The following is a 27,999-nucleotide window of genomic DNA, read 5'->3' as shown; positions in this document are numbered from 1 at the left end:
GCTTCTTACAAAACAAAACACTTTTATTTGGTCCGTGGAGCCTGAGTGGAAATGGCCTATGGGGTGCATCATCGAACAAGGAAGGGACTGACAGCTGATAAAATAGTCTCTGTGTTCGAAGAGCTGGTCCTATTTACAGGGTTAAAAATATTCACAGCTCAGAGTAAAAGGAGGCCCAGAGGGAAGGGGAATGTTTCTCTAGGTATAAAAACCCTAGCAAGCCCCATGGAGGCAGGGACAGTGGGCTTGGGAGCTGCCCCTACCTAAGGGGCTGCACAACAGTGGCAGCCAGGTGTGTGGGGGGGCCCAGGAAATGACTCAGGCGTCCATGTGGCAGGTAAGGGCTCTGATTTTGACAAGCAGCTGAGGGAATGCTGGGTAGGTGGGCAGCTTGGCTCCCTCATCTAGGGGAGGGAGTAGTCAGTCACACCTTACATGTGCCTGTGATAGGAGCGGAGTAGGGGGTATCCCTCTTTGTGGACAGACTGAGGCCATGGGCAGAGCTGACTGTGGCCAGGGAAACTAAGGACAAAGCTCTTCTCCAGACAGCAGGGCTGGGACTGGCTCCTGTCCTGTGGCTCCATCATGGCTTCGATCCTGGCAGGTGCTCCAGGAATTGCATAGTGTTGCAGGAGGTGTAGCTGTCCCCAAGCCCTGGCCGATGGCCACCAGGCATCTGCTTCCTGCAATGCACTGCTCATATGCCAGGGCTATCAGGACCCTGATCATTAGGGCAGGGAGCTGGGCTTGGGAACAAACCAAGGGGAGAAGCAGCAGATCTGAGCCCCAGCAAAGAAAGGGTTGCCCAGGTTCTCACGATGAGCAGGGCATGGCCTCTAAAACCCCGACTGGTTCTGCGAACATTTATCTGGGCTGCCTCTCCATAAGTGACCCCATATTCACAGGGCCGCCCCCTTTGGGCCTTGGCCATCTGAAGCTGTCCCCAGGGCTCAAGACAGAAGTACTGGAATGAAGCCCACCTGGTTCGAGGTATTCTGCATGGCAGCTGGGAGGCCTGGTGGGGTACTGAGGGTACTTGGGGTGGGATAGGAGGGGAGGGAGGCCCAAGGGAGGCTGCACCCTGTGGCTGGCGGCTCCCTGGGCAGGGTCCTGAGATTCTGGTTCAAGCATCCTCCATTGGGGGTCTCCCTCATAAAGTGCATGTAGGGGGGCAGGTGGGTAGATCTGCACACAGCCCTTGCCCTAGGGAACTGTAGTCACAGTGGCCGGGGTCCATGTAGGCCGGCCACATCAGGTGTGAGTGGGGGGCTGTGGGTACCCCTAGAGGCTGTCCAGTCACTGAGGAAGGCCTGGGCTGCCTTGCGATGTGCCAGGCGATGGGTGATAGAGAATCCAGCATTGCCTTCCAGCTGAGACAAGATCACCAGGACCTGCCTGCAGGAGAGGGCTGATGAGGACCAGTGGAAGAGCAGGGCCTAGGGTAGGCAAGAAAACAGCAGGTACCCACCTGTGCAGGGGTGGTACACTGTCCTGGGTACGCAGGCTGCCACGTGTGGACACCACATTGAAGCTGTCGGTGCAGTCACATTGCACATGCAGGTAGGACTTGGGGTGCCGGTTCTCCACTACCACGATGAGCCCCGCCCAGCCATGAGTCAGGTAATAGCAGGTCATGCCCTCTCGACCCTGGGCACAGGCACAGGGTGGGTGGGCCAGGGCTGGTGGTTGCCCACCCTCTGCCCTCCCCCATCAGGACCCCACCCACCTCATGCCGCTCGCCCCGGCTCTCAGTGAGCAGGATGATGGCATCGGCCAGTGTGGTTGGCTGCGCCTCCACCGGCTCCACCATGACCAGCCTGGAGCTGTACACTGCGAGTACGTGGCCGGGTGGCTCGGGGGCACCTCGGGGGACCCCTGCTGAGGGGCTGGAGGCTGTGGGGGGTGTGGATAAGGGAGCCAGCAGCTTTCCCGTGGGTGGGCTTTGGGGCTCGGAGGTTGGGAAGGAGGGTGTGGGCCTCATCTGGCTGGGGCCCTTACCCTGGGCAGGGGGCCCTGGTGGAGCAGGGTTCCAGTGGTTGAAGGCACAGCATACCACAGCATACTCCCCAGGTTCCAGCATGACATCACAGTTCACAAACTTCTTAACAGCACGTTTGCTGTGGGCCAAGAGGCGGCCCAGGCTCAGGCGGCCACCAGTGCCAAAAGTGGCCCGGAACACTAGGATGCACAGATCCAGGAGGTGGCTGTCTACTGAATCCGAGCGCCTGAGGGCCAGAAACAATAATCTGGGTGCTCATGTGGCCACAGCCATGGACTCCTAGCTTGGTACAGTGGCCATCCTGTTACCTACCTGCTGCCCTCCTGGAAGAGGGCGAACTCCAGTGAGGCACGCTCTAGCACTGTGAGTGCTGTCACACCCACAGGCCCACCGGCAGTGCTTGGGAAACAGCCCTGAACCCGTGCCTCTTGCCAGTCTGAGTGCACCTTGCAGATGTCCACAGAGTCGAAGTACCTAAACAGTGAGGGGAAGAGTGACTGAGCAGAGCACAACCCAATGAGGCTGCTCTGGGGGGGCCCTGCTCACTCACAGCAGGCTGTCTCCTACCACTCCCTCCTACCCCAGGAGCCCCAGCATCTTTCCAGAAAAGGTTCTCTGACCAGGAGGCAAGCCTCTAGGCTGCTGCTCTGTTGTGGTTTGTATGTGAAGTGTCTGCTCCCCAGCTGCTGGGGCTACTGCAGCCAGGAGGGAATTAACCTCATTGGTGGGTGAAGCCATCAGTGAGTTCATAGCTGAATGGAAAAGCTATCGAGAGGTGGTGCCTGGTTGTAGCAAGTAGGAAACAGAGGGTATACATGACTCTTCCTGTCTGTCTCTGCTTCTTGGAGGCGATGGGATGAGCAACTTTGCTCTGCCACACCCTTCTGCCTCACCATATCTAAAGCAATGGAGTTAGCTGATCATGTGCTGAAACTTTGAAGCCATGAGTGAGATATATATATATATATATATAAAGATGGGAACTCCTAAAGCCCAGGCTGGCCTGGAACTCACTAAGTCCTTCAGGAACAACTTGGGATCCTCCTGCCTCAGCCTCAGGCATTGGAACACTGGGATTACAGTGGTGTGCTATTAGTTTTAAATTGTTCCTCTCCAGTGTGTGTCACAGGGATGCAAACTGACTCATTTTCTGGACACCACAAGGAGCAGAATGACTTACACAGAGCTCCTTGGCTAGACCAGGAGCTGCCATTCAGAGGCCTGCAGGAGCTGGGACCCAGACAAGCTGCTTATCTAGACCAGCTCCCAGATGCTCTAGCCACAAGATGGGTGAGGCATGCAGGTACCTGATAAAGTCACTATACTCCATCCAGAAGACACCCTCACTGCTGCCGTGTGGCATGAGCTCAGCTCGCAGGTGCCCTGGCCAGTGTGGCCACTCATCTGACCAACTGCCATTCCAGGAGAAACGGCCCCATGGGTTCCGGAGTCGTAGGAGCCTGTGGATCACAGGACTGAGAACCAAAGCTGTGTGCCTTGGGCCAACACACTTATCCACCCTCAGCCAATTGGGCCCCTACCTGGAGCCCTGAACATCACGAACATCCAAGACAGAGTAAGCATGGCGGGGGCGCAGACCCAGGCTCTCGTAAGCAGCATCATCTACCTTCATGTTACCTCCCCCGCAGGACGCACCCATGAGGAACCTGTGAGGGCGGAGTAACCCCTGGCTGATGAAATGGATGGACAGCAGGGGAGACTGCCCTCCTTGAATATGCTGTGTACAGTCTGTGACCCACATGACACATGCTTTCAGGAAGTACTGGCCCACTCTGGATGAGCTGAGAAGGCAAGGGCTGGAGCAACTTGGGTTCCTGAAGGCTTAGGCCTGAAGCGGTGGGCAGGAGTACTGCCCAAGTTCAGCTGTAGGTATGGATTTTAGAATCCTCTCTCAGGCCCAGGGCTTCTGTAAGTCTTTGGATCTATACTCTCCTAGGCCTTGGGAGAGGGATGTCAAGGTTCACAAAGCTGCCCAGGGTATTGTATGTCTCAGAACACCTCTTCCCACTCCTTAGGGTCCCTCTGTGGACTCTTGCCTGTCTTTTCCTAAGTGGGAGGTAATGAGATCTAGACTCATCCCAGTGTGGCTACCTAGAAAGGTGTACTAGCTCTGCTTTCTGGCTATGGCCAGCTGCACGAGAGCACCTTGTTAGATGCAGATACAGTGAAAGGGCGCCCACTCTTCCCACAGCTCCGCCTCTCCTCCCAATGCCACAGACAATGGCAGTGCCTGCCCTTCTTACCCAGCCTCTTTAGAACTCAGCATTTTGGCCCAGATGAGATCAGTGTCAACGGGTTCCTCTCGGGGGTTAGTGGAGCTGACCTGCAGCGCCAGGCTCTCACAGGGGGCTCCGGTTAGTGTGGCTAGACCTTCAATGGCACGCCCTGCCTGGAGGGCAAAGTAGGAGCCGTGCAGCTTGGCCAGTGCCTTCTCAATGAGGGCCACCCACAACTGCTTCCGCTGTGCCTGGGGAAGGATGAGAGTCACAGACTGCCTGGTTTCTCTAACCCTACCTCCCACCTTGCTGTCCTACCTGTGAGAAGAGCAAAAACCCAGCCTCATCACAGGGCAGCATGTCATCCACCAGCACTGTTGTCCACGTGCCATCTTTGCACAGCCGCACCTGGTAGGCACCCTCTGCACATAGGCTACGTGTGACCATCACCCTCTCCACGAGGTCGGGACGTTCAGCCAGTACTGCCAACGCACTCAGGAACCTGGAGGGAGCCAGGCAACTTCACAACATGCCCACAACTGGACCAGTAGCCTCCATCCTCCCCTGAGCCTGTCTGGCCCTGGCAGGAACCTGGAGCCTCACCAGCAGTTCCCCAGCAGCCCCTGTAGGATGTCAGAGGGCCTCAGGGTGTGGAAGACTGACCACGGAGTGCCGTGGTCCCTGAAGACAGAGCAGTTGATTTCGTGGGGCCGCAGCCACTGTTTCACTCGCTGCTGGACGCTGTCGCCCACTGGGAAGCCGACAGATGCAGGCCCGGGGGGGAAGCTGTCATCCACAAAGTTCACACTATTCTGCAGGGACCATGGCCAGACACTCAGGCTGGGCAGGACAGCCTCAGGCCCAGAATAAACCCACTCTACCTTTTGGGGGAAGACACACCCTCCCAAGGGAGGGTCAGAAGGTTGGGGTGGGGCCCTTGCACATTAAACCAACCTTGGGGCTAGGCAACTTTGAAGGTTTGAAGGGCTCACCATCAGGATGATCCTGAGTGGGCAAGGGGACACCTGTACTCCCTGACCATGACACTGCAGGCCAGTGGCAAGCAGGCCACAGTGAGCATGTTAGCCTGGTATGGTATGGCTCCAGCTGCTCTTTCAGCTGGCCCAATGGTGATATCACCTAGGTCCCAGGCTCTGCAGCTTAAACAGAACACAGGGTGTTCTGTTTAAGCCTTGAGCTTTAACAGGGTCTCCATGCTGCCCTGTGTAGAATAGCCTCACTGTATCCTCATCTCTGTGAGCTTACACATGGGAGCTCTGGGACGCTCTTAGGCACGTGAGCTGAGGGGGGGAGTGACGTGAGTAGTGGAGATAAACATTAGTTACCTTGGACCAAGCTGGTTCTCAGCCTCAAAAACGAGGCTACTTACCTCTCTGCAGAAAGCCACTATGTTCTCCCAGAGTGCCTTGGCCTCGCCCTCATCTGTCTGCCTCCGCTTCTCCACATGCATACTCTCCCTGCGCCTCAGGGGGGTAGCCCCCCGGCACTGGGTCACCAGAAGCTGTGGCGTATGGCAGGCTGCACAGTGCTTGGCCCGAGGTGTGTTGATCAGAGTACAGGCAGGGCAGGCCCACTGACCCGGGCGATCAGGCAAGAGACGGACAGCCTTGTGTGCTGAGGGAGCTCGTCCACAGGAGCCAACACAGGGGCCAGGCTTGTTGGCACCACAGTCGGGGCAGTGGGTAGGGGGTTCACTGTGCTCCTGGAAACCATGCAGCTTGGAGCCACCACACACTGAACACCTGGGGGCTGTTGTGGGGTTCCTAAGTGTACACCTGGCACATGACCAGGTGGTGAAGTCAGGGCTGGAGGGGCTGGCAGGTGTGTAGCGCACAATGTCCCCAGCTAGGTCAATGACATCACTGCACGACTCACAGCGGGCAGGGCTGCTCTCTGGGACCTCCTCCTCCAACACACTTAGTCGCTTGCCTGGCAGCAGCTCCTTGCCTGAGAGCAGCTCAGCGAGGCGGGAGGCCCCAGCTGCAGCTCTTCCAGGGCCCTGCTGGGGCCCTTTGGAGCTTGTGGAGGCTGAGGACTGAGCAGCCTCAGGCACAGGTGGCTGAAGCTGAGGGGGGACCTCCCGGCGGCTTCTGGGTACAGGGTTGTTCTGTAGGGTGGGTGAGAAGGGGCTGAAGAGTGGTACCCTAGGTGGCTCCTGGTCAGTGGAGGTGGGACCCTGGCTGGTAGGAGGAGAATCAGCCTCAGCACCTTCCCCAGGGAGGACAGGCTGGGATGGAGCAGGAACGACATGAAAGCCAGTAGGGGCTACAACCTCGGGAACCACCAGGGCTTCTGGGGGGATGCGAGGCAATGACAGTTTCCGGGGTCCCCCACAGGCAGAACAAGAGCTGGCCACTGGTGTGTTATGCAGTGTGCAGCGCTGGCATGCCCAGCCACTGCCAGGCTCTGCCCTCTCCCCCTCGCCCTCCTGCTCCTTTTCTTCTTCTCCTCCTCCTTCTTCTCTTTCTTCTTCTCCTTCAGGGCGCCCTCTGGCAGGCTCTGTGGCCACTAGCCCTGCTGTCCGCACTGGGCCTGCTTCCTCCTTGCCGCTGCCCTTTGGCTCCACCAGTATGGTGGGTGGCTTGGGCAGGACCCCATTGATAATGGGCAGCAGAGGGGCTCCAGGAACAGGCTCTGGGGTAAAGCCACACACTTCACAAGCCTCTTTGCCTAAAAAGTTCCGGAATGTACAGCGTGCACAGGGCCATTTCTGTTCCTCTACGCTGAGACGAAGGATCTGGTCAAGATCTGGCTTATGTCGGGGGGCCTCACAGATGGAGCACTGGCGTTGGCCGGCAGGGTTCAGGAAGGTGCAGCGTGCACAGGACCACTCCCCAACTGTGGCCATAGACCCAGGAGAATGAGTGTGGCTGCAAGGGAAGGACTTAATTAGTATGGCTCCTTTGAGGTCTATGGCCACAGTGTCTCATGGGCAACATACTTAGGGCTCTCTGATTCGGCTCTAGGCCACTGACGTACAAACTGAGGGATGCTGATGATGGCTAACGTCTATTGTCTACACAGCTGGATCTGGAATCTCACAGAAGATGCACCTCTGGCTGGAAGCATCTTTGAGGGTGTTTCCAGAGAGGTTTAACTGAAGAGAGAAGACCCATTCTGTAGTCTACGCTGGCCTCAAATTTACAGAGACTTTCTTTCCTCTTCCAAGTGCTGGGATTAACAACATATCCCTCTATTCCTACCCCAGAAGACCTACTCTGGATGCGGGCAATACTATCCCATAGACTGGAGTCCCAGATTAAATTACAAGGGAAAAGAGGGGCTGGGGAGATTGTTCAGCAGGTAAACATACTTGCCATTAAATCTGATGATCTGGCCAGGTGCTGGTGGCACATGCCTTTAATCCTAGTACTCAGGAGGTAGAGGCAGGTGAATCTCTATGAGTTTGAGGCCATCCTGGTCTACAAAATGAGTTCCAGGACAGCCAGGGCCACACAGTGAAACCCTGTCTTGAAAAAGCAAACCAGCCAGGCGTGGTGGTGCACGCTTTTAATCCCAGCACTTGGGAGGCAGAGGCAGGCGGATTTCTGAGTTTGAGGCCAGCATGGTCTACAGAGTGAGTTTCAGGACAGTCAGGGCTACACAGAGAAACCCTGTCTCGAAAAGACCCCCCCCCCAAAAAAAAAAGAAAAAAAGAAAAAGCAAACCAAATCAAACCATAATCTGATGATTTGAGATTTGAGTTTGACATGTGGGGACTCATATGGTGGAAGGACAGAGCTAACTTCCATGGATTGTTCTCTGACTTCCGTAGGTGAGCCACGGTATGCATGAGTGTGCACACACAACATAAATTAATATCTGAAGAGGAGAGAGCTTGAGCTTCTTTGCTTCTTGGCTGCAGATAGCATGACCAGCTGCCCCCTGCTCCCACGGCCGTGCTTTCCTTGAACCGTGGACAGCATACCTCCCGTGATGGGCTTGTTTATATGTCTGGATACCTAGTAAGAATGTCTGCAAGGCCTTGGGAAGCCATATCGCTGTGAGAGTAAATTCCAAGATGCAACAACCACTCCGTGATTCTGGGGTGCCAGGACCATGGGATGTCTCTGGGGAAAGCTGCAGGAATGGAGTGCAGCTGCTGTGGACGGCACAAGGGGAGACTATTGCAGTGCCACAGGTGCAGGGCATTGAGCTTCAGAGTTGGGGTTTTGGGTTCCTTCACCCTACTTTACCTTGCTATGCCCCATTTGCTCTCTTTGGGAATGGGGTATGTTTACTCTATGCCACTGTATATTATTATGACTATACGAGCTTCATAATTAAGACACTGACTTGAATGTTGGCCTGAGACGGGTGTGATGGCTGATGAGTATAAGCCCAGCAGCACTCAGCAGGCAGAGGAAGCAGATCACTACGGTCCCTCTGACCCTGACTCCCACTGGCAACCCTTCCCCTTCTATGATGGAGAAGGAATAAAGTAAATCCTTATTTCCTTAGTCGTCTTTGTTAGGTATTGTGTCATAATAAGAAGAAAGACTACTAATACAAATTTCAAATACCAGGGAGAAGTCCAGGTGCCAATTCATCTCAGGAAACAGCCGCGGTGGCCAGTGTCTGCCTTTGGCCCAGCTGAACCTAAAGCATGGCAATCAACCGGGGAGACAGGTAGATAGGAAAATACACATAGAAACTCTCAGTAGATAAGCCAAGTCGGAAGACTCCATCTGTAGTATAGGACAACTCCAGTGCAAACCAAACAATGCCTACAGATCACATATGTCCTGGGAAGTAGGACAAATTGGCCAGAGGCCAAGCTGTGGGTCTTCTGGAACCAGAAAACCTATCAAGACTCTTTGGGCAGCTCTGGGCAGCTCTGTGCTGTGCACCTCACAAGACCCCTACCCTTCACCCTCCTTGGCTCACTTGGCTATTGCTCACAGTCCATGGCCAGTCCTATGCCCAGGGTTCAAGAACTGGGGTCCACAGGCAAGCCTTTACTACCACAAAAGTCTGCAGTAAAAGCAGACTGAACAGCTGGAGACGCAATAAAACTGTTACATAGACTTTGGCAAGACCCCTGAGGAAGTCTTAACATGACAGGTAGAGTGTTGCTGGCTGTCAGGGCCTTGACTAGCATGTGTGTGAGATACGGGGCTTGACCCTTAGATCCTGAAGTAAAAATACATAAAAAAGGTTTGGGCTTTATCTAGATTTCTCAACAGAAACACTCCTAAACTATGGCATGTGAGTTCACAGAAATAACTGCAACCCGTCAGGACACTGGCTCACAACAGAGAGCAAACTGGGACAACTGCCAGAGAAATCTGCTCACTCCGGAGCCACAACAGAGTCCACCTGAGTAACCAGAAGTGAGCACCCAGAGGACTTAGAGGTTGTCACATCAGGCTGTGGACTTTGTAGAAGTCTTTCCCCTTTTAGGAAGAACCCATAACCTACCAACCTGAGGAAGGACACCCTGGGAAGCTAATTCAGTGACAAAAGATGGCTGCCTCTGCCCAGCAGAGCAGCTCTGTGCCCACCCTTGCCAGTTTCTTAGCCAGTTACTCATACTCAGGGTAGACTGTCCTGAGCTATAGAAAGAAGGGTGAGGGGAGTGTCTACCTTTATAGGGAAATGTACCAGGCTACTCTCCTGGCTTGGCCTCAGCCTGGCCTGTTCAACCTTTCTGGATGGGTGTGTCCTCCTTGTCTCTGTCCCCAGGCAGCCAATGCCTAAATCAACTGTGTACTGATTAACCAGCCAGGTGAGGCTGGACATAAGAGGGCTTCTACACTGGGCTCTGAGAGGTCAGAGGAGGGAGAGCCACTGTTCCTTGATCTCCTTGGCTCAGGTGGTGTGAACAGTCTTTTCATCCACTTAATGGGTGTTTCGCTAAAGGAGAGTACCAAATATTCTGGAGGCGGCAGTCCTTAAATATGAGGACTGCCATGCCCCATGCTTCTCTCAGGCCACTACTGCCCTATCAGAGCAGGGAAAGAGGCTGCCTGTTTCACATGCTTATGTTGTGTTACTTCGGTGTGACTGTATGCACATATGTGGGAAAGGAGTCCTGACAGGTGGCCACACAAGAGTGTCATCTCCTGTTTTTCTTCCATCTGTCTAGCTGAGTAACCCTCTGAGGTCCATCTCCTCTAGTCTGGATATGTATGGGTTCTTCCAGATCATCAACACTATCTATTACTGATTCAACTTGGATGTCCACTGCCTACTTAAGTCCTAGGACTATCTGTAGTGGGAACTAATACATATTGGAGATGTCAGTTCAGGGGAAAGCTAGAGTAGTATGGAGCCACAACACATCCTCAGGTCTTGGGATTCTCTCGTTATCCTACTTGTTCATCCAAACCGTTCTGGACATCTTTAGTTTTTTTTTTTTCTTATATAGCTCAAGCTATTCTTTTTTTCTTTTCTTTTTTTTTTTTTTTTTTTTTTTTTTTGGTTTTTCGAGACAGGGTTTCTCTGTGTAGCCCTGGCTGTCCTCGAACTCAGAAATCCGCCTGCCTCTGCCTCCCGAGTGCTGGGATTAAAGGCGTGCGCCACCACGCCCGGCTCAAGCTATTCTTGAACTCCTTATTCTCCTGCTTCTACTTCTAGAGTCTTGGAATTACAGGCATACATTACAATGCCTGGCCAGAGCTCTGGATGTGAATATCTTATTAATTAATTAAATTTATTTACAGGATCTCTTTGTAGCCCTGGCTGTCCTGGAGGGCTAGGTTTAAAGGTGTGCACCATCACACCCAGCAAAAATCTTGGCTTTAATTTATTTATTTATGTGTGCCTGAGTTTATGTATATGTACCATGTATATGCTGAAGGCCCAAGAGGTCAGAGAGGCACTGGTTCCCAGGAACAGAGTTCTAGATGGTTATGAGCCACAAAGCAAACTCAACCCAGTGTCCTCTGGGAGAGAAGTAAGTGCTCCTAACCGGTATCATCCATCTCTATGGCTACCCGAATCTTGTGCTGCTTTGCTTACTGAGACAGGGTCTCACTGAGCAGCCCTGGATGGCCTGCAACTCACTATGTGGCCCAGGCTGCCACAAACTCTTTTTTTTTTAAATATTAATTAATTTTTTTTATTTATATGAGTACACTGTAGCTGTCTTCAGACACACCAAAAGAGGGCATCAGATATCATCACAATCGGTTATGAGCCACCATGTGGCTGCTGGGAATTGAACTCAGGATCTCTGGAAGAGCAGTCAGTGTGTGTGTGTGTGTGTGTGTGTGTGTGTGTGTGTGTGCTTTTCTCTTTTGGTTTTTCGAGACAGGGTTTCTCTGTATAGTCCTGGCTGTCCTGGAACTCACTCTGTAGACCAGGCTGTCCTTGAACTCAGAAATCCGCCTGACTCTGCCTCCCAAGTGCCAGGATTAAAGGTGTGCGCCACCATGCCCGGTGCTGTCAGTGTTCTTAACCACTTACCCATCTCTCCACAGCCCCCTGCTCTCTCCCTCAACCCCTTTTTTGAGACAGGGTTTCTCTGTGTAGCCCTGGCTGTCCTGGAACTCACTCTGTAGACCAGGCTGGCCTCGAACTCAGAGATCTGCCTGCCTCTGCTTCCCAAGTGCTGGGATCAAAGGCGTGTGCCACCACTGCCCGACCCGCCTCAAACTCCTAACAATCCTACTTTGTTTCTTGCCTCAGCGTGCCAAATTATGTAGTCTAGATGTGACTGCTCACAACGCTGAACAATCCCTCACCCCGCCCCCCCCAAACTCACATAAGAATGAAGCAACAACAAATCAACAACAACAACAACAACAAAAAGAATGAAGCAACAACAAATTTAAACTTTCATGTACATATATGAATTTAGTAAAATATGAAAGTAGGAGAGTCAGCCACCCATGTGACACATGTATGGTGATATTCTCTGCTGGGGCACGGCTGACTGACTTACAAGACTGAGAAGGAAGTCCAACATATAGCCTTAGCACTCAAAGCCACAAAGTACACCTAGCAATTCTACTCTTAAAATTTTCCTCAGAACACACACACACACACACACACACACACACACACACACACACAGAATGTTCAACACCAATAGCCATCAGAAAAATGTAAATCAAATCAAATCAAGCTCCACTGCACACCCTGCAGGTCAGTTACTCAAAGCCAGAAGATAGTAAGCATCACCAAAGCCAGGGAAAGCAGAACCCTGCCTGCCAACATCGTTACGGGAAATGTAAATGGGCCAACCCCCAAGACAGCAGTGTTTCTCAGAATGTTAGATAAATTCACCATATACAGCAGCCCCAGCCCAGGGATATACCCAAAACAACAATTAAACACACGTCCACATAAAAACCTTTAACATGCAAACAAAACAAAACAATAAACCCAAAACCAAAAGCAAAAGCAAACCCAACAAAAAAAAGCCAGGCATAGTGACATTCTGGAGGCAGAGGCAGATCTACAGACAGGCCTGGTCTACAGAGCAAGTTCCAGGACAGCCAGGGCTGTTACACAGAGAACCCTTTTCTTAAAAAACAAAACCAAGGGGCTGGTGAGATGGCTCAGTGGGTAAGAGCACCCAACTGCTCTTCCAAAGGTCCAGAGTTCCAATCCCAGCAACCACATGGTGGCTCACAACCATCTGTAATGAGATCTGGCGCCCTCTTCTGGAGTGTCTGAAGACAGCTACAGTGTACTTACATATAATAAATAAATAAATCTTTAAAAAAAAAAAAACCAAAACCAAAACAAAGCAAAACAAAACAAAAACCCACAACAACAACAACCAACCAAAAAATAAAATAAAATCAAACAATCTTTAGCATGAATGAGCATAAGAAGCATCACACATAAGAGCTAAGTGGAAATGACATCTGTTCATGAGCAGAGAGCCAAGGGTAGCTTGGGTTTTTTTTTTTTGTTGTTGTGTTTTCGAGACAGGGTTTCTCTGTGTAGCTCTGGCTGTCCTGGAACTCACTCTGTAGACCAGGCTGGCCTACGAACTCAGAAATCCGCCTGCCTCTGCCTCCCAAGTGCTGGGATCAAAGGCGTGCACCACCACTGCCCGGCTGGGTAGCTTATTCTTAAGATAGCAAACCACTGATGCATGAAAAAGAAGGAGGTCTTGACAAAGCTGCAGTGGGATGAACCTTGAGGGCAGTGTGCTACGTGACATGAGCCAGACAGAGCCAGGTCCCAGGTGAAATCTCTAGAAAAGGGAAGCATATAGACAGGAAGCAGTGTAGTGACTCCCTGGGGCCAGAGCAGGGACCAAATGACTGCAAACAGGATCTCTTTCAAGTGTAAACCAGTTCATAACAATGTTTGTTCAGCCGGGCGTGGTGGCGCACGCCTTTAATCCCAGCACTCGGGAGGCAGAGGCAGGCGGATTTCTGAGTTCGAGGCCAGCCTGGGCTACAGAGTGAGTTCCAGGACAGCCACGACTACACAGAGAAACCCTGTCTCAAAAAACCAAAAAAAAAAAAACCAAAAAAAAAAAAAAAAAAAAAAACAATGTTTGTTCAAAGCTATGACTGGTTGAAAATGACTTGTACACTAATAATAGTTGATGGTGTGTCTTGGCTAGTTTGATGTTAACTTGATCAAGCTAGAGTCATTTTGGAAGAGGGATCCCTCAACTGAGAGCATGTCTCCACCACCTGGCCTGTGGGCAGGCCTATGGTGCATTTTCATGACTGATGATAACCGTGGGAGGGCCCAGCCTACTATGGGCAGTGTCACCCCTGGGCTGGTGGTCCTGGATGCTATAAGGCAAACTAAGTGAGACACAAGGAGCAAGCCAGTAAGCAGCTCTTCTCTATGGTGTCTGCACCAGCTCTTCCTCTAAGTGCCCTTCCTGAGGTTCTTCAGTGATGGGCTGTGCTGTGGAACTGTAAGCTGAAATAAACTTTTCTTCCCCTAGTTGATTTTGGTCAATGGTGTTTTATCACAGCAATAGAAAAACTAAGACAGTGTGTAGGTCTTATTTCAAAAAAACTGTTTAAAAGGAGTTAAATCTCAACTTGGAGGTATTGCCTGGAGCATCTTGCAGACCCAAAGGAAACTGACACTGTAATCCCTCATACAAAACAGTGCACCTTCCCTACTTGCTTGAAGGGTCCCATTCTGCTTGTCACGGCTCTCTGGACCTTGGGTTCCCAATATCTTCTGACCATTAGAATAACGTGGTCCTACAGATTCAAGGAGTATCAGTGCCAATATCTCCTTAAAGTCACCCCAGCCAGGTCAGACTTTGCTGTCAAAGTCACTTCAGAAGGTAGTCTCCTGTCTACAGTTTTATGCCCAGATAATTTCCTATGCCTGGCAGCTGTTTGTAGAAGTCATAGCCATGTGCTTCTGAGTAGAGAAAAGTTAAGAGTTACCTAGGTTTACTAGAACAGAGCTACTAGGTCTACATCCTCTCTGAGGTGAAGTCCAGGATGTTTAGGGAGTGTCAGATACCCCTCTAGAAGGAAGCTGATGACACACATGGCTTAGAAAGGATGACTTGAAGGGAAAAGTAGGCCTTTCTACAGGCAGAATGGCATCCTTAGAGGCAGCCACACTCTATGTGCATAGGCACCTTAGGTAGGGGAGGGAAGTAGTGTTCAACTCCGACAATTGTGTGAAGCTAGCCAGCACGCTTAATGCTTGCTTGCTTGTGGTGCTAGCCACAAGGGCTAAAGTCAGCAGCCACCCTAGCAGGGGCTCTCCAGACAACTTTCATAGGAATACAACAGGCGCTGGGTGAGTACTGCTCAACAGCATGCCACAGCACAATCCTGGGCAGAGGAAAGTCTCAGACCTGGCAGCCAAGAGCAGCAACCCCGGATCAGATCAGCTCTTGCACCTTAAGGGAAAATGAGTTGCCAGAAAATCGTGATAAACAGAAACCCTGCTCTAAGCAAGCATCCACGCCAAGGAAGGACACACTGAAAAAGAGGTCTCCTGCCCATGACCCCTCAGGGCTGCCCCTCCCCACCTTCTTACCTTTGGGCCCTGGGTCGTGGATGCTGTCTGGTGACCAGAGCACTTCCCCAGACAGTCTCCCCAGGGCCACTCCTACACCAGCCAGCTGCTGCTGGGGGCCCTGGGTAGGGTGGCCCCCCAGGGAAGCCGTGGTCTGACTCCGTCTCGGCAGCCAGGGAAGAGGCGGAGCTCCCCATGGCCCCCCTGACAGCGGCCACGTAGAGAGCCGGGCCTGGTCACCTCTGGCCGGTGGCACACGGATGGAAGCATGGAGAGAGGAGAGTGCCCACACCAGAGAAAGGGCAGCCGGCTGGTCAGTGACACAACAACAAAAATAAACAGAATAGAAAGAGAGAAGAAACAGTGTAACTCACACAGATGAAAACTCTAGGACCCCCCAGGTGTGTGTTTGTGTGTGTGTGTGTTTCCCAGCATGCCTTGGGGTATGCAAGGGGAAAATGAGGTTCAGGGACCTGGGCATGACTTTTAAGTATTCAGCACTGTAGTGCACATCCCATAGACAAGCTCCACAAAGGATACAGGTCAGAGGCCCAAGGCCAGCACTCCACAGAACTGCTGCTCCCTGACTTGAGGCACAGTAAGGTTTTAGGAAATAACCCTAGTCTGAAAAACCCACGATCCCTCTCAAATTTGTCTCTAGTCTACAAAGAGGTTTTATTCCTCAATTAGGAGAACAATTCTGCCTCATTACAGACAACTATCAAGGAGACATAAAGTTCACAGGAAAGGCCGAGCAGTGGTGGTGCACGCCTTTAATCCCAGCACTCGGGAGGCAGAGGCAGGTAGATTTCAGCGTTCGAGCCCAGCTTGGTCTACAGAATGAGTTCCAGGACAGTCAGGGCTACACAGAGAAACCCTGACTCCAAAAACCAAAAACCAAAAAAAAAAGTTCACAGGAAAGGAAAAAATGCAGGGTAGAGGGCACAGCAGGATGGCACTTAAAGCTCTAAGAGGCCAGGGTCAGAGTGCCTTTAAAAGGGCAGCAGCCAATTGTGTAAAGGCACACTCACCCTCAAGTCCTAGGCCTAAACAATCCCAGGGAGCCTGAGAGACCATCCATGCTGAGCTGCCGGAGAGCCATCTTACACCTGGTGGCTAAGGGAGTGCTAATGAGACCAAATAAACCCGAGGACTTGGCAGCTAGGGAGACTGACACTCATAGGATAACTTATAGCCCTCTTCCTGCTGTAGGTGAAGGTCTATATGTATGCTGCCCTTTGACTGGTTAGACCACAAACTTGTCATGGTTTCAGCAGTTCCCACCCGAGTCTCCTATCACACACCAATAGCACTTTCTCTGGCTTCTGAGTAAGTCTCTATAACACAGATATTGGTATTGGGGTACAGATGAGGGGAGACTGACATAAGGGGTCCAGAGGCACATCTAGGAAGTACTGTGGACTCAGGGGACAGTTCTGCTTGACAGGTGACAGTCTGTATAGTGCCTTTGAGAGCCAGCACCTGATAGCTGGGAGGGTCACCAGCACCAAGCCCAGTCCTACTTCAACACACCCAGGCATGGGGAAAATTCGTTCTGCAACCCTGTACCATGAGGTTTCAATCGGAACCGGCTATTTCTCCCATGAAACAGCGTTTCTTTCCTGACTACCTCTGAGTTAGCATGTGAGGGGCTGCTTTTGCACAGGGACTGGTGCTGTTGGCTGGATGGCCCTTTGAGATTTGAAGGCTTTTAATTCATACTTTGAAATGGCTAGAGAACAAAACAAAAGGAAAGGGTAGGAGAACTGAACTTTTGTGCAATTAACATTTCACATGCCTCCCTCCATGTTTTTTCTTTTGGAGAGAGGGTCTTACTATGTAGCACAGATTGGTTTAAGCTCCGCATCCTGCCTCCACTTCTCAGGTGCTGTGATTACCAGCATAGGATACACCACACTGGGCTAGAAAATTCAAATTTCAGTTTCTACACAAAAGACCATGCTCATTTATTTACATGTTGTCTGTTGCTTCTTTCAGAGATCACACAGCTCAAAAAGCCACAAATGTCTCCTGACTGTTCTATTAAGGAGAGCTGGCTGACTTAGACCAGACAGCACAGCACAGGTTCAGACTTTCTGCAAGCCACACAAAGGGGTATAAAGAACTAAGAGAGGGCTAGAGGTCTGGCTGGAACCCACCATGGAAGAATTCCCCAAATTGTCTTCTGATCTTCACAGGTGGGCACATGTTTCCTGCCATCATCATCATCATCATCATAATGATGATGCAGGGCTGGAGAGGTGGCTCAGAGATTAAGAGCATTAACTGTTCTTCCAGAGGTCCTGAGTTCAATTCCCAGTAACCACATGGTGGCTCACAACTATCTGTAATGGGATCTGATGCCCTCTTCTGGGGTGTTTGAAGAGAGCAATGGTATACTCATATACATAAAATAAATAAATCTTAAAAAATATTAATAATAATGCAAAAGGCAAAGAAGGACAGGTAGAGATGGTGATGTGACCTCCCATAATCCAGCACCGGGGAAACTAAAGCAGATGAATCAAGGTTTCTAGGCCAGCCTGGAGTACATACTGAAACCCCTCAAAAGGAAACAAAGCAGGGAGCTCAAACATGGCACAGAAGTTAAGGTCACTTGTTGCTACTGTAGAGGACCTGGGTTGGATTCCTAGCACCCATGTGACAGTTCACAACAATCTGTAACTCCAGTGTTAGTAGATCTGACATGCTCTTTTCTAACATCCATGGGTACACACACACACACACACACACGCACGCACGTAAAATGTTCATATACATAAAATAATTAAAAAAAAACCAATTAAGTCAACAAAAAACAAAGCTCAAATAAAAAGATGCTAGTATACTTTGTGTAACCTATTGTCTATAGACTTGCTCTGTCAGTATGAAAGCCTCGCAAATGACAGGACCACTACTATCCCTTTTCTGGTCAAGGTGCCCCTCCCTACTCCCCAGTCCTCTCGGGGTGCCACAAAGTAACCTCAGCTAACCTCACATTCTTACTGCTTTTGTGTTCACACAGGGTCTTACAATGTAGCCTAAGCTGGTAGCAAATTCCTGATTCTCCTGCCTCAGCTTCTGAAGTAATACAATGCACTTGGCTCTGGTTAAGATCTCTGGACGGTGTTCTAGCTCAGTATAGACATGCCCCTTCATGGGACTCAGTAGGCACGTGTGCTGGTGGCTTTGTTTGGGGCATCAGTGAATTGTATCTGGTTTTTGCTACTTTGGTGAATTCTTCTTTTTCCCACCCTTGGTTTCTCCTCTATCACTAGACAGGAGAGAAAGAATAGAGGGGAAAGAGAGAGATAGAGATCTCGGAATCTAATTTCTTTTTGTTTCTTCTTTGCTACTTTATAGGTTCTTTGTTTTTCTACCCTTTATCCTCACCATCTCCCCCCCCCCTTTTACTCCGTATCACTAAACAGGAAAGAAGAATAGAGGGGAGAGAGAGAGAGAGTGGAAGGCAGGGATGTGAGGGAAGGGGAGGGGAACAGGCAGAGATCTGAATCTAATTTTGCCCCCCCACCCCCACCCCCACAGGGTTTCTCTGTGTAGCCTTGGCTGTCCTGGAGCTCACTCTGTAGACCAGGCTGGCCTCGAACTCAGAAATCCGCCTGCCTCTGCCTCCCAAGTGCTGGGATTAAAGGGGTGCGCCACCACCACCTGGCTTCACCTTGTTTTTTTGATTTTTTGGTTTTTTTGGATCATGACTACTGTCAAACTGCAACCTCCATTCTCCAACAATGCCTGTAGGGGCTCTAACACTTATATACCCTCTGAAAAGTTCCCAGAATTCCAAATGTTGCAGAAACTATCTGCAGTTGGCAAAACCACACCTTTGCTAGAGCATGAGGCAAATCATAGTCAGCTGCTGCAAAACAGCCTCATATCCCCACACCTGGGATTAGAGTGAAACATTATTATATTTCTATGTGTTTTTTTTTTTTAAAGAAATCAAGATTCTAGAATTCTAACTACAGTGAACTGTTGGTGGCAGGGTGCCCAGCAAAACATGCTCCTATCCATCAGTCCCATGTTACAACAGTCACCCAGTCACCTGTGCCTCCTGTGGTTGTCAGTGCCACAGCAACCCTCAAACTGACAAGCCCTGGCAACATGGGAGCCTCCTGTAAGAAATGTACCCCAGCATTTCTGGTGCTTCTCTCTCATACTCAAACACTGAGCTGGGGAGAGGGAGGGAAGAGTATTGAGTTAGACTCAGCACAAGTGCCCATGGGGCAAAAATTGTTCACCACAGGGTCCTTCCCACATTTACTATGAAAGCAGGAAATATACTCAGGGGCTGCCCATCTGCCTACAGGAAGATTACCTGCTCCTCCAGGAAGGTACTAGGGACCTGCATGGGCTTGGGTGCTGCTTGCCCCACAGTTCCTATAGTCCTCACCTACCCTTCTTGCCAATTCTGCCCAGAGCACATCCTCCTCCTGCCTTTGTGCTCGCTCACTGGGGACACTTTCTTTGAGCACAGGGTCTCTTGGGAGGGTGGGGACAGCATATTCTTTCTTATTTGGTAAGTATGCAGAACAAAGAAGAAAGAACAATGACCTCAGGAACTCTCCATGCGACAAAACCCCAATCATGTCTGCTATCAAGGAGGAGAGAGCCCTTTGGTGTGCTCAGGAGCCTCTGTCCTGGCTAAGGCCACCTGAGGCTTGAGAGATGATGTCCCCTACCTTAACCCCACTACACACACCATGAACCACTTGGCTACCAGCTCTTGGTTGGCCTACGGGGTCCTCTCACCTTGAGAAGCTGGCACCAGTATGGTTCTGCTTGTTTTGAGACAGTCTCATGTATTGTAGGATGGCCCAAAACACTATGTAGACAACAATGTTCTTCCATTCCTGATCCTCCTGTGTAAGATTGTGTGGCTCACCACATAGCTGTTCATGTGTGCCTCTTGAAACCCACCTTCTTTCTGCTGGCCTTTCAGGCACAACTATAGACCCCAGCATCTCCAGCAACGCTGGCAGTTGGTAAGTCCACATGTATGGTAGGCAGCTGGGTAAAAGGTTCTACAGGCCTTCCTTCTGGAGTCTGACAATCAGGGGCCACTGAGAGAATAGAATGGAATCCAGCAGCAGCCCTAGAGAGGACTAGTTGTTCTCGGGCTTGGCCAGCCCTCTACAAAAGCAATTATCCCACCCAAGCCACTTGGCCAAGGACACGGGAACCAGGTCTTCTCTGAGTGAAGGAGGCTGGTCCCTCTCAGGTCTCCCCCATCTAGGTCAGAGTCCACCAGCATAATTAGCATGTGGTGAAGCAGGGACACTGAGGAATGCCAACACAGGTGGATCCAGTCTTTGTTCTCATTCTGGTTGCATAGGCTGTACTCCAGCACGGCCCCCCACCCTGGTGTTAGGCTTGAGTTACCTCAAGCGCTGTCCTCTACTTTGCCGCTACTCTAGAGAATACTTCACTTGCTCATTCTTTTTTTTTTTTTTAGATTTATTTATTTATTTATTATCTGTAAGTGCACTGTAGCTGTCCTCAGACACTCCAGAAGAGGGCGTCAGATCTCATTACGGATGGCTGTGAGCCACCATGTGGCCGCTGGGATCTGAACTCTGGACCTTCGGAAGAGCAGTCGGGTGCTCTTACCCACTGAGTCATCTCACCAGCCCCCACTTGCTCATTCTTTTACTCCTCTGTGTGCCCAGCAAACACCCGTTGGCCTGTGTTTTGAGTCAGGTTGCTTTAGGAGGTTGGGCACAGCAAGTAGTGATTCTCAGAGGTCCCTGCCCCAGACACTGTCTCACTGCTACATGAGTTAGTGTAACTACATCAGCCTCCAACAGGAGGCAGAAGAGGCAGGGTACAGTAAGGACCACAAGATTTGAGGGATAGGCTCCCCCATCGTTGTGACCCAGGAGCGTAGCTATGCCTTCCCAACTCCATGACCCACCAGCCAGTACCTCCTTATTTTCATCAGGGAACTGTTCCACTTTTAAATGGGACAGTGGCCTAGATCTGGCCTCAAGGAAGTGGGACTGCCACTGCTCTGAAAGACAAAGTATTAATTATCAAGCTGCATTAGCATGTCCCCGGCCTTGGTGTGAGATGTTCTCTGTGTATGTTGAGGACAGCTGGAGGGTATCCACCCAGGGCAAGCATGACAAGACAGGATGACACTTCCATTAGATTCTGCATGGAGCCACATAAGGGTGTCCTCTCAGTCAGGAGGCCAAGTCCTAGCTCTGGCATCAACAGCTTCACTTTCAGCTCTGAGGACCCATCTGCAGGGGAGATGCTTAGAACATCTCAGGTAGGGCAGACGCATAGCTCTTCCTCACAGCTGCTTAGGGCTGGAGATGGGATGGGCTCTCACAAGCCCCAAAACCTGTCTAAGGGCTGCAAACCCTTTGTATAGCCTGTCCTTTGGTCCTACACTACCACAGCCAAGTCAGTATTTCCTGCCCAGAGCTCCCAAAGACTTGTGGGATGTCTCATTTCCAGGACAATCTGGGAACATCACCAAGTCAAGGCCAGGGAGACCTACTGCACCTTGTGCTTCCAGGGCTCTTGGTGTAGGAAGTACAATGTCTTCCTATATCTCCTATCTGGGACAGTGCCCAACCCCAGTAAAACAAGAGTAGAACGAGGTTTCCTATAACAATTGATAAAGTATCTACCACATAAGGCCCTCCTCTGGGTAATTTTATAAAGGACCATCTCTCTCCCACCTTAACTGCAGTAACCCTATGTCACTCCCTGCTTAAGAGAGCGGATAACAAGGGAGAGCAGTGTCTAGCCCCCACCTGACACCCATAGCTACCCCCATATCTTATACTTGTACACACCAGTGCAGGAGGCAGCAAGTCCAGATGTGAAGCCAAGAGTAAGCCACTGCTGGAATACAATTCTGTCCAAAAGCAGCTGCTATCAAGGCCAGCTCCAGAGAAAATGGCCTGGGGACAGGAAGTAAACCCTCCCTTCAAGAAACTAGGCTAAGATCTACCTCAAGGAAGCACCCAACCCTGTGAGAACTGGCTGGGCAGCATTCTCTAGAAGACAGGTGGAGCGTCTCCACAGGAACGAACTACCCACTTAGCTCTCTGAGCCTTTGGCAGGCCACAGGCAAGACATCTTAGGTGGTACATCTAAGAGGACACGAGACCCAAGTGGCAAGACCAAATGCCACTAGCATAGCTTCCCTGAAAATATTTTCCGCAAAGTCAGAAAACCAGGTTGGTAGGGCAGGGCAGCAGGGCAGAGGGCTGGTCACCAGAGACCTTGGGCACTGGCCCAGAGAAAGGGGTTCCTCCTGCCACCTTAGTACTTCTGCCCTGCTGCCCCATCAAACAAGCCACACCATTTGGTAACTAGCTCACCTGACGAGATGCCAGTGTGCTCACACCTGAGTTGCTTGCTGCCTTAGGAAAGGGCCTCTGAAAAAGCTGACCACTGCAATCCTCACCAAGAGAGCATACCCCTTTTATCAAGGTTTGGACTCTGGCTCAGGAATGCCAAGTGCAGCCTCTGGGGTTATCTGCACAAGCTAAAGCCCTACAAATGAGTCCTGACTGGCCATGTGGCTCAGGCCCTGCCCTCTTCTGCAGTGCTAGGGTGAGAACCTTGCAGAGGACTTCGATTACTGTCCCGCCTGAGCACATGCTGATCAGGGACTCCTGTCCTTTAAGGGGTTGTATTTGTTCCACAGACAGAGGCCACAGGGGACAACAAGGTTTGCTGGCTCTTAACTACCTCTGTCACAGGAACCAACTTGTCCCATAGTCAAACAGGCCTGTGGCTAATTCTATACTGGTAAGGACAATACAGGAGGTTATTCAAGATCCTGTCTTGATGTTCCTCAACTTGGTTCTGCTCTTGGGTAGAGTGCATCACCAGGGCCACAGGTCAGTAGTAGTTGGCAAGAAAGCCTAGGCTGTCTAGGTACTGCCAGGGAACCATGCCCAGGTTGGGGCAGGGCTCAGGGAAACAGTAGAGTGCCATCAAGATTCCCTGGACTCGGGTTCTGGCACTGCTCAGTCACTCTAGCTGCCTGCCAATGCAGAGCCACTGTTTGAGCTGCAAAGCTCTGCTTTTCTCAGCAGCTGCTCACCATGGAAGATGCTGCCACGCCAGGTAGGATATTCACATGTCCTCATCCTGTACTTCCCTTCTGAGCCACTGCAACCTCCTACACGCACTTGGCCACTGCCCCCTCTTATGAACAATACTGGAGATGGTGGTCACCACCCTCCACCTACACACAAGAAGCAGTGTGCAAGCTGAACTCAAAAAGTGAACCAGAGATTATACTGAAAATGAAAAAGCCCATCTAAGAGCCAGGTGTAGGACAAAAAGCCTTAAGAAGAAGGACGCTGTCCATTTCTCCATTTGTGTCAAGTGCTTCCTGGTCTCCAGCGCACAAGCAGAAGTCGAAAAGTCAGGCTGAAGCTGGGCATAGTTCCACACAACTTTAATCCTAGCACCCAGGAGGCAGAGGCAGGCAGATCTCTTAGTCTGAGGCCAGCCTGGTCTGAAGTAAGTCCAGGACAGCCAGCCAGCCAGCCAGCCAGCCCCCCCCCCCAACACACACAAAGACACAAGCACACAGATACACATGTACAGACATACATGTAACCACACACACACACACACACACACCCCTGAGCTGAGGCTGGACCTCAGTCAGAACAGTAGCAGCACCTCCAGCTATATGCCTATTCAGAGCAAGTGAGACACACTGATCCTGCTGAGGTGAGCTATAGCAACTCTTGAGGCATCTACATGACCTGCTGCATCCTAACAGGGAAAGGGCCACTGAGCATCCTTCTGTGACCATCCAGAGGGAATTGCACACCAGCTTAATTATACATTATGAGAACAGAAATTGTGTTTTTCAACGTGGTATTGCCAGGGAAACAAAGGATTTAAGTTTTTAGTTCACAATAACTAAATGTGTTGTTGTTTAATGTGCAACACCATTATAAGAGAAGGTAGAAGAGCAGCCTGCCGGCCCTGCCATCAGCAGATCAAGAGTCATGGGATGAGGCACTCAAGCTCACGGCCAGCTCCAAAGAGGTGGCCGGGATTAGGAGCATGCGGGGTCATAGCATGTCTCCCCCGACTTCCTTCCCCACTAGAGCTCTGGCCTTTCAACATCTGCAGAAGGGCAGGGGCTTCAGAAAGCTGTAGAACTTATTGATTTTTCCATTAAATTGTGTATGGTCAGCAAGACCAAGCAAGGGACAGAAGTCTGAGACTACTTTTTTTTTTTTTTTTTTTTTTTTTTTTGAGACAGGGTTTTTCTGTGTAGCCCTGGCTGTCCTGGAACTCACTCTGTAGACCAGGCTGGCCTCGAACTCAGAAATGCGCCTGCCTCTGCCTCCCAAGTGCTGGGATTAAAGGCGTGCACCACCACGCCCAGCTTTGAGACTTCTTTAAACACAACTTTTAAGAACCACAGAGGAAGGCAACGGGAGAGGGCACCTTCTGCGTCAGTGAGCATTCTGCAGCCTTCCCATCCTGTTAGCAGCAGGTATGGCTGCACCCTGACATTTTCAAATAGCTGCTATCGACTTGTTTTCCTTCCAATATCCCAACACTATACCCAGCTTGGCCACAGGGAAATGGGGATGGCAGATTCAGGCAAGCTGAGACATGGAATATGGCACAGGAGAGCCACGACTGTGCCTTTGTCAGTACAAGAGGGTTGAGGCCAGGGCAAGTGTCCCACTTGTTTTCCTGAAATGGAGACTTGAGCAAGCCTGCTCTGGTGCCCAGTGAGTTCTTACGCAGTGATGGCTACATCACTGGTTTCCCACATGACAGCTTGTGCAGAAGAGTAGAACAGAGCAGTCGGACTGCCCAGCACCTTATGATGGTTTACCCTAAGACCCACACTAACCACGCCTGCATTGCCACACTGTCCTCCTATAATGCCAACCCTGGCCACTGTCTGCCTAGTAGGACCAGTCTGGTAGGCAATATGCTGTCCACACCAAGATACTCTTTGGTCCACTGATCACAAGGTTTCCACACAGCCATGCCATGGTCCACAGAATGACAATCATGTGGCTAAGCCTCATGATCTCCAAGCCTCAACCCAGTCTCCTCTGCCTCCTCTCAGTGACACTTATGCAAGGGTCATAAGCTGGTAGTTTACTTCTCAGACTGAGAAACAAGCCAGGTGCCTGGTTCCACAGAGACCACATGCTACTTTTCTGGGTTAGGAGAACTCTTTAACTTTAGAAGTCAATTGACTCAAGGCTACCAGAGGTCAGCAGTCAACTGAGGATGCTTACTTGGCTACCTGATCAGTGTGGGGGATGAACTGAGTTGGTTACCAGGACTTGCCAAGAAATAACACACACGTCTTGAGTCTGGGAGACTCCAGGAGCTGGGCTGCCCCCAACAGACCCCTGGGGATAGGCTAGACCGATATCGGAGTTCTAGGAATCAAATGGCTCCAGACAGCAGAGACATACTGGGGATGTGTGAAGGCCAAATGGCAGAGGTGCATCCTGCCTGGGGAGTTAGGGACTAATTAAAGCTTCTGAAAGCAGGAGCACAGTACACTTCAGGGTGCTCAGACTGTTTGAGGTGACAGAACCAGAGGGGACTGGAAGGACAGGGTAGTCAAGAGATAAACAGCCAGGTAGGAGAACAATCCACACCCCACCCCTGGGCCTGGGGAGGGGTGGAGGTGGGGATAGGAAATGCCCTTTAGGCCATTTCTGTATTTCTCAAAATTCAGCCTCCTAGGCCACACAGTTTAGAAATCATGACAAAATAAAGAGACAAGTCACCAGTGATCCTGGGTCTCTCCGTATCTGGTGTTTTTCAAAGAGCTTAACATTTTTCGTTTATCATTTTAAAAATTATTTTTAAAAAGTTTAATTTTGCCTTTTCAGCCCCAGCAATTGTCTAGTGCAGTGCAAGGCAGTGTTGATACTAAAGACCACAGGGATGGACAAAGGACTACTCTAACTTTCTTAGGCTCTTAACTTATCAGCTCATCAATAGCATGTATACTGAAGGTTTTCAGGTCACCAAAAAGGCTCATCTCAAGGGCCACCAATAAGAATGTGGAAGGAGACCAAAAAATAGCTTGTGGTTTGGAGACTTAGAACTCTGTCTATCTCTCCCCTGTCAATGGATGACCAACAGCCTCAGTTTCCACATCTGTAAAATGGGCCTTACACGTTTTGCCTTAAGGCCTGGACAATGTACAACAGGGGCCAGGAAAGCTTGGGAGTAGACAAAGCCTGGATCCAAGAATGGGCCACAATGGAACCCTTTACCCACAGAGGACTAGCCTAGGCTTCTACATAGATATGGAGTTAGGGCCACTCTCAGACACTATGGCCAGCAGAGATTTTGATAACTCCATTGCAGTTAAGTTGTACAGTTTCTGAGCCTTGGATCCAGCAGGGTTCAAATCTTCCTCCCTGGAGGTCAATGACCCGTCTACCAGTCAGACAGCTCTAGACATTCTTAGATTTTAGAAAAGAAATGGGTCCATCTCTGTGGAGCAGAAGGACCTCAAAGGAAACAGGATCTACTACGCCATGGTGGCAAGCTACTGTTCAGCAAGACACAATTGCCCTAGACTGCAGAACTGTGGTCCTGAGCGCATCCCTGACAGCTAGACTCTGGAAGCAGGGAGAAACTCAAGAGGCAAGCTCCACATCTGTGACTTGCAGTTCTCTAGACTGGGAAAGGGGAAATTGCCACTGCAGGGGTAATCTCACAGTTTCTCACGGAGTAGCAGTTCTTCCCGATTTATTGCTGAACTGCAGGGTCAGCAGCAAACACTCAGGAAGGCTCTCAGGTTCTGGGCCTGAGTGTTCAGAGTCCTGAAACTCAGGAGGTAGCTATCCTGTTTTCGAGGCTAGGTATTTCGCGGTCCTGTTTCAGTGTCTGTAACAAACCACAGGCACTCAGGGACCCAGAGAGCCAGCCTAGCAAGGACCATCTGGCCACACAACAGGGTTCCCAAATCAGACGTGGAAGGGCCCCTTTTTCAGAAAACAAAAAGAAAATCCCGCAGCTGTCAAGGGGCTGCTCTGTAACTTTCTCGGCCTGCTGACAGGCCCGCAAAAACAGAAGTGTGGGATGAGGGGGCACACAGGGGCACACAGGACGCTTTACTCTTGCTGCCGCCCCAGGCAGCTGCAGGTTTCTGCAGATAGTGCCCCCACGACCTATACCTTCCTACAGTGGGCCAACGCTTAGCCCCGGACAAGAGGGCACTCAAGGACAGGCAGGCACCGAGGGTCGCCTGCGTCTGAGGTTCCTAGGCTGGCCTCGAGTGACCCACACCTCCGGCGCGCTCCCCCCTCCCCTTCCCGCTCACCACAAGCCAGGCTACTGCTCCCAGGACAAACATGGAGCATCCCGGCTGATGCCCTGAGGCCGAGCTCTACGAGTCCTAGGCCGTCTGGCCGGCCGCCTACCGTGGAACTCACCTTAGCGAGCCGGCGGCGCCTCCTCAGCGCTCGCGATCGGTCTAGGCGGGCGCGGCCCTAGTGCCGGCCCTCAGTCGGTTGACCCACAACTTCGACCGGAGGGCACCAAGGGCCCCTTCGCGCCAGCCGCGATGCTCCGCCGGCTTAGCGCGTTTTGGCCGCGAAGATCCGTCTCGGCCCGGCAACCTTACAAACGCCTCCGTAGCTAGCGCCCGCCGTCCCGCCCGGCCTACCCGCTACGCCTTACGCTGCTTCCGTAGCGTGGCGCCCAGCCGGGGCCCGAGGCTACAGCGCGTCAGGGGCGCACGCGGCACTGGGAACCCGGCGCCGGGACTACGGCTCCCACAGGGCAGAGCGACGCGGCTCAAGGCACGCCGGGAGTTGT

General features: G+C 51.2%; 1 protein-coding gene across 6 annotated transcripts; it reads right to left on the bottom strand.

The window, feature by feature from the left end:
• Positions 1-2: 2 nt before the first annotated feature.
• Positions 3-27,920, bottom strand: Capn15 (calpain 15). Of its 6 annotated transcripts, XM_029470948.1 has the most exons (13): positions 27,615-27,920; positions 15,193-15,481; positions 5,627-7,127; positions 4,840-5,048; positions 4,555-4,738; positions 4,264-4,487; positions 3,541-3,666; positions 3,307-3,459; positions 2,312-2,473; positions 1,999-2,225; positions 1,727-1,893; positions 1,469-1,647; positions 3-1,395 (listed from the first exon to the last, which is right to left on the bottom strand). In XM_029470948.1, the coding sequence occupies exons 2-13, from the start codon at positions 15,366-15,368 to the stop codon at positions 1,218-1,220; spliced, it is 3,486 nt and encodes a 1,161-aa protein (XP_029326808.1). In that variant the 5' UTR covers positions 15,369-15,481; positions 27,615-27,920; the 3' UTR covers positions 3-1,217. The 6 variants fall into 6 exon arrangements, 4 of the variants coding, with proteins under 4 accessions (XP_029326808.1, XP_021004747.1, XP_029326809.1 ...); XR_003835262.2 differs by lacking the exon at positions 1,727-1,893; XM_021149088.2 differs by having other exon boundaries at positions 1,727-2,225.
• Positions 27,921-27,999: the final 79 nt, after the last annotated feature.

Source organism: Mus caroli, unplaced genomic scaffold (assembly GCF_978045245.1).
Source record: "Mus caroli unplaced genomic scaffold, Mus_caroli_1 scaffold_18, whole genome shotgun sequence".
NCBI classification, from domain to species: Eukaryota; Metazoa; Chordata; class Mammalia; order Rodentia; family Muridae; genus Mus; species Mus caroli.
This window is presented reverse-complemented; position numbering and strand designations above follow the sequence as displayed.

What these genes read in the sequence shown, in the direction of transcription:
- Capn15 (XM_021149088.2), bottom strand. Translation starts at nt 15,368, where the DNA reads ATGGGGAGCTCCGCCTCTTCCCTGGCTGCCGAGACGGAGTCAGACCAC. An exon ending in GGGCTGCTGGGGAACTGCTG is followed by an intron (nt 4,739 to 4,839) that starts GTGAGGCTCCAG and finishes GGCTCCCTCCAG; the next exon opens with GTTCCTGAGTGCGTTGGCAG. An exon ending in GAGTATAGTGACTTTATCAG is followed by an intron (nt 2,474 to 3,306) that starts GTACCTGCATGC and finishes CTCACTGTTTAG; the next exon opens with GTACTTCGACTCTGTGGACA.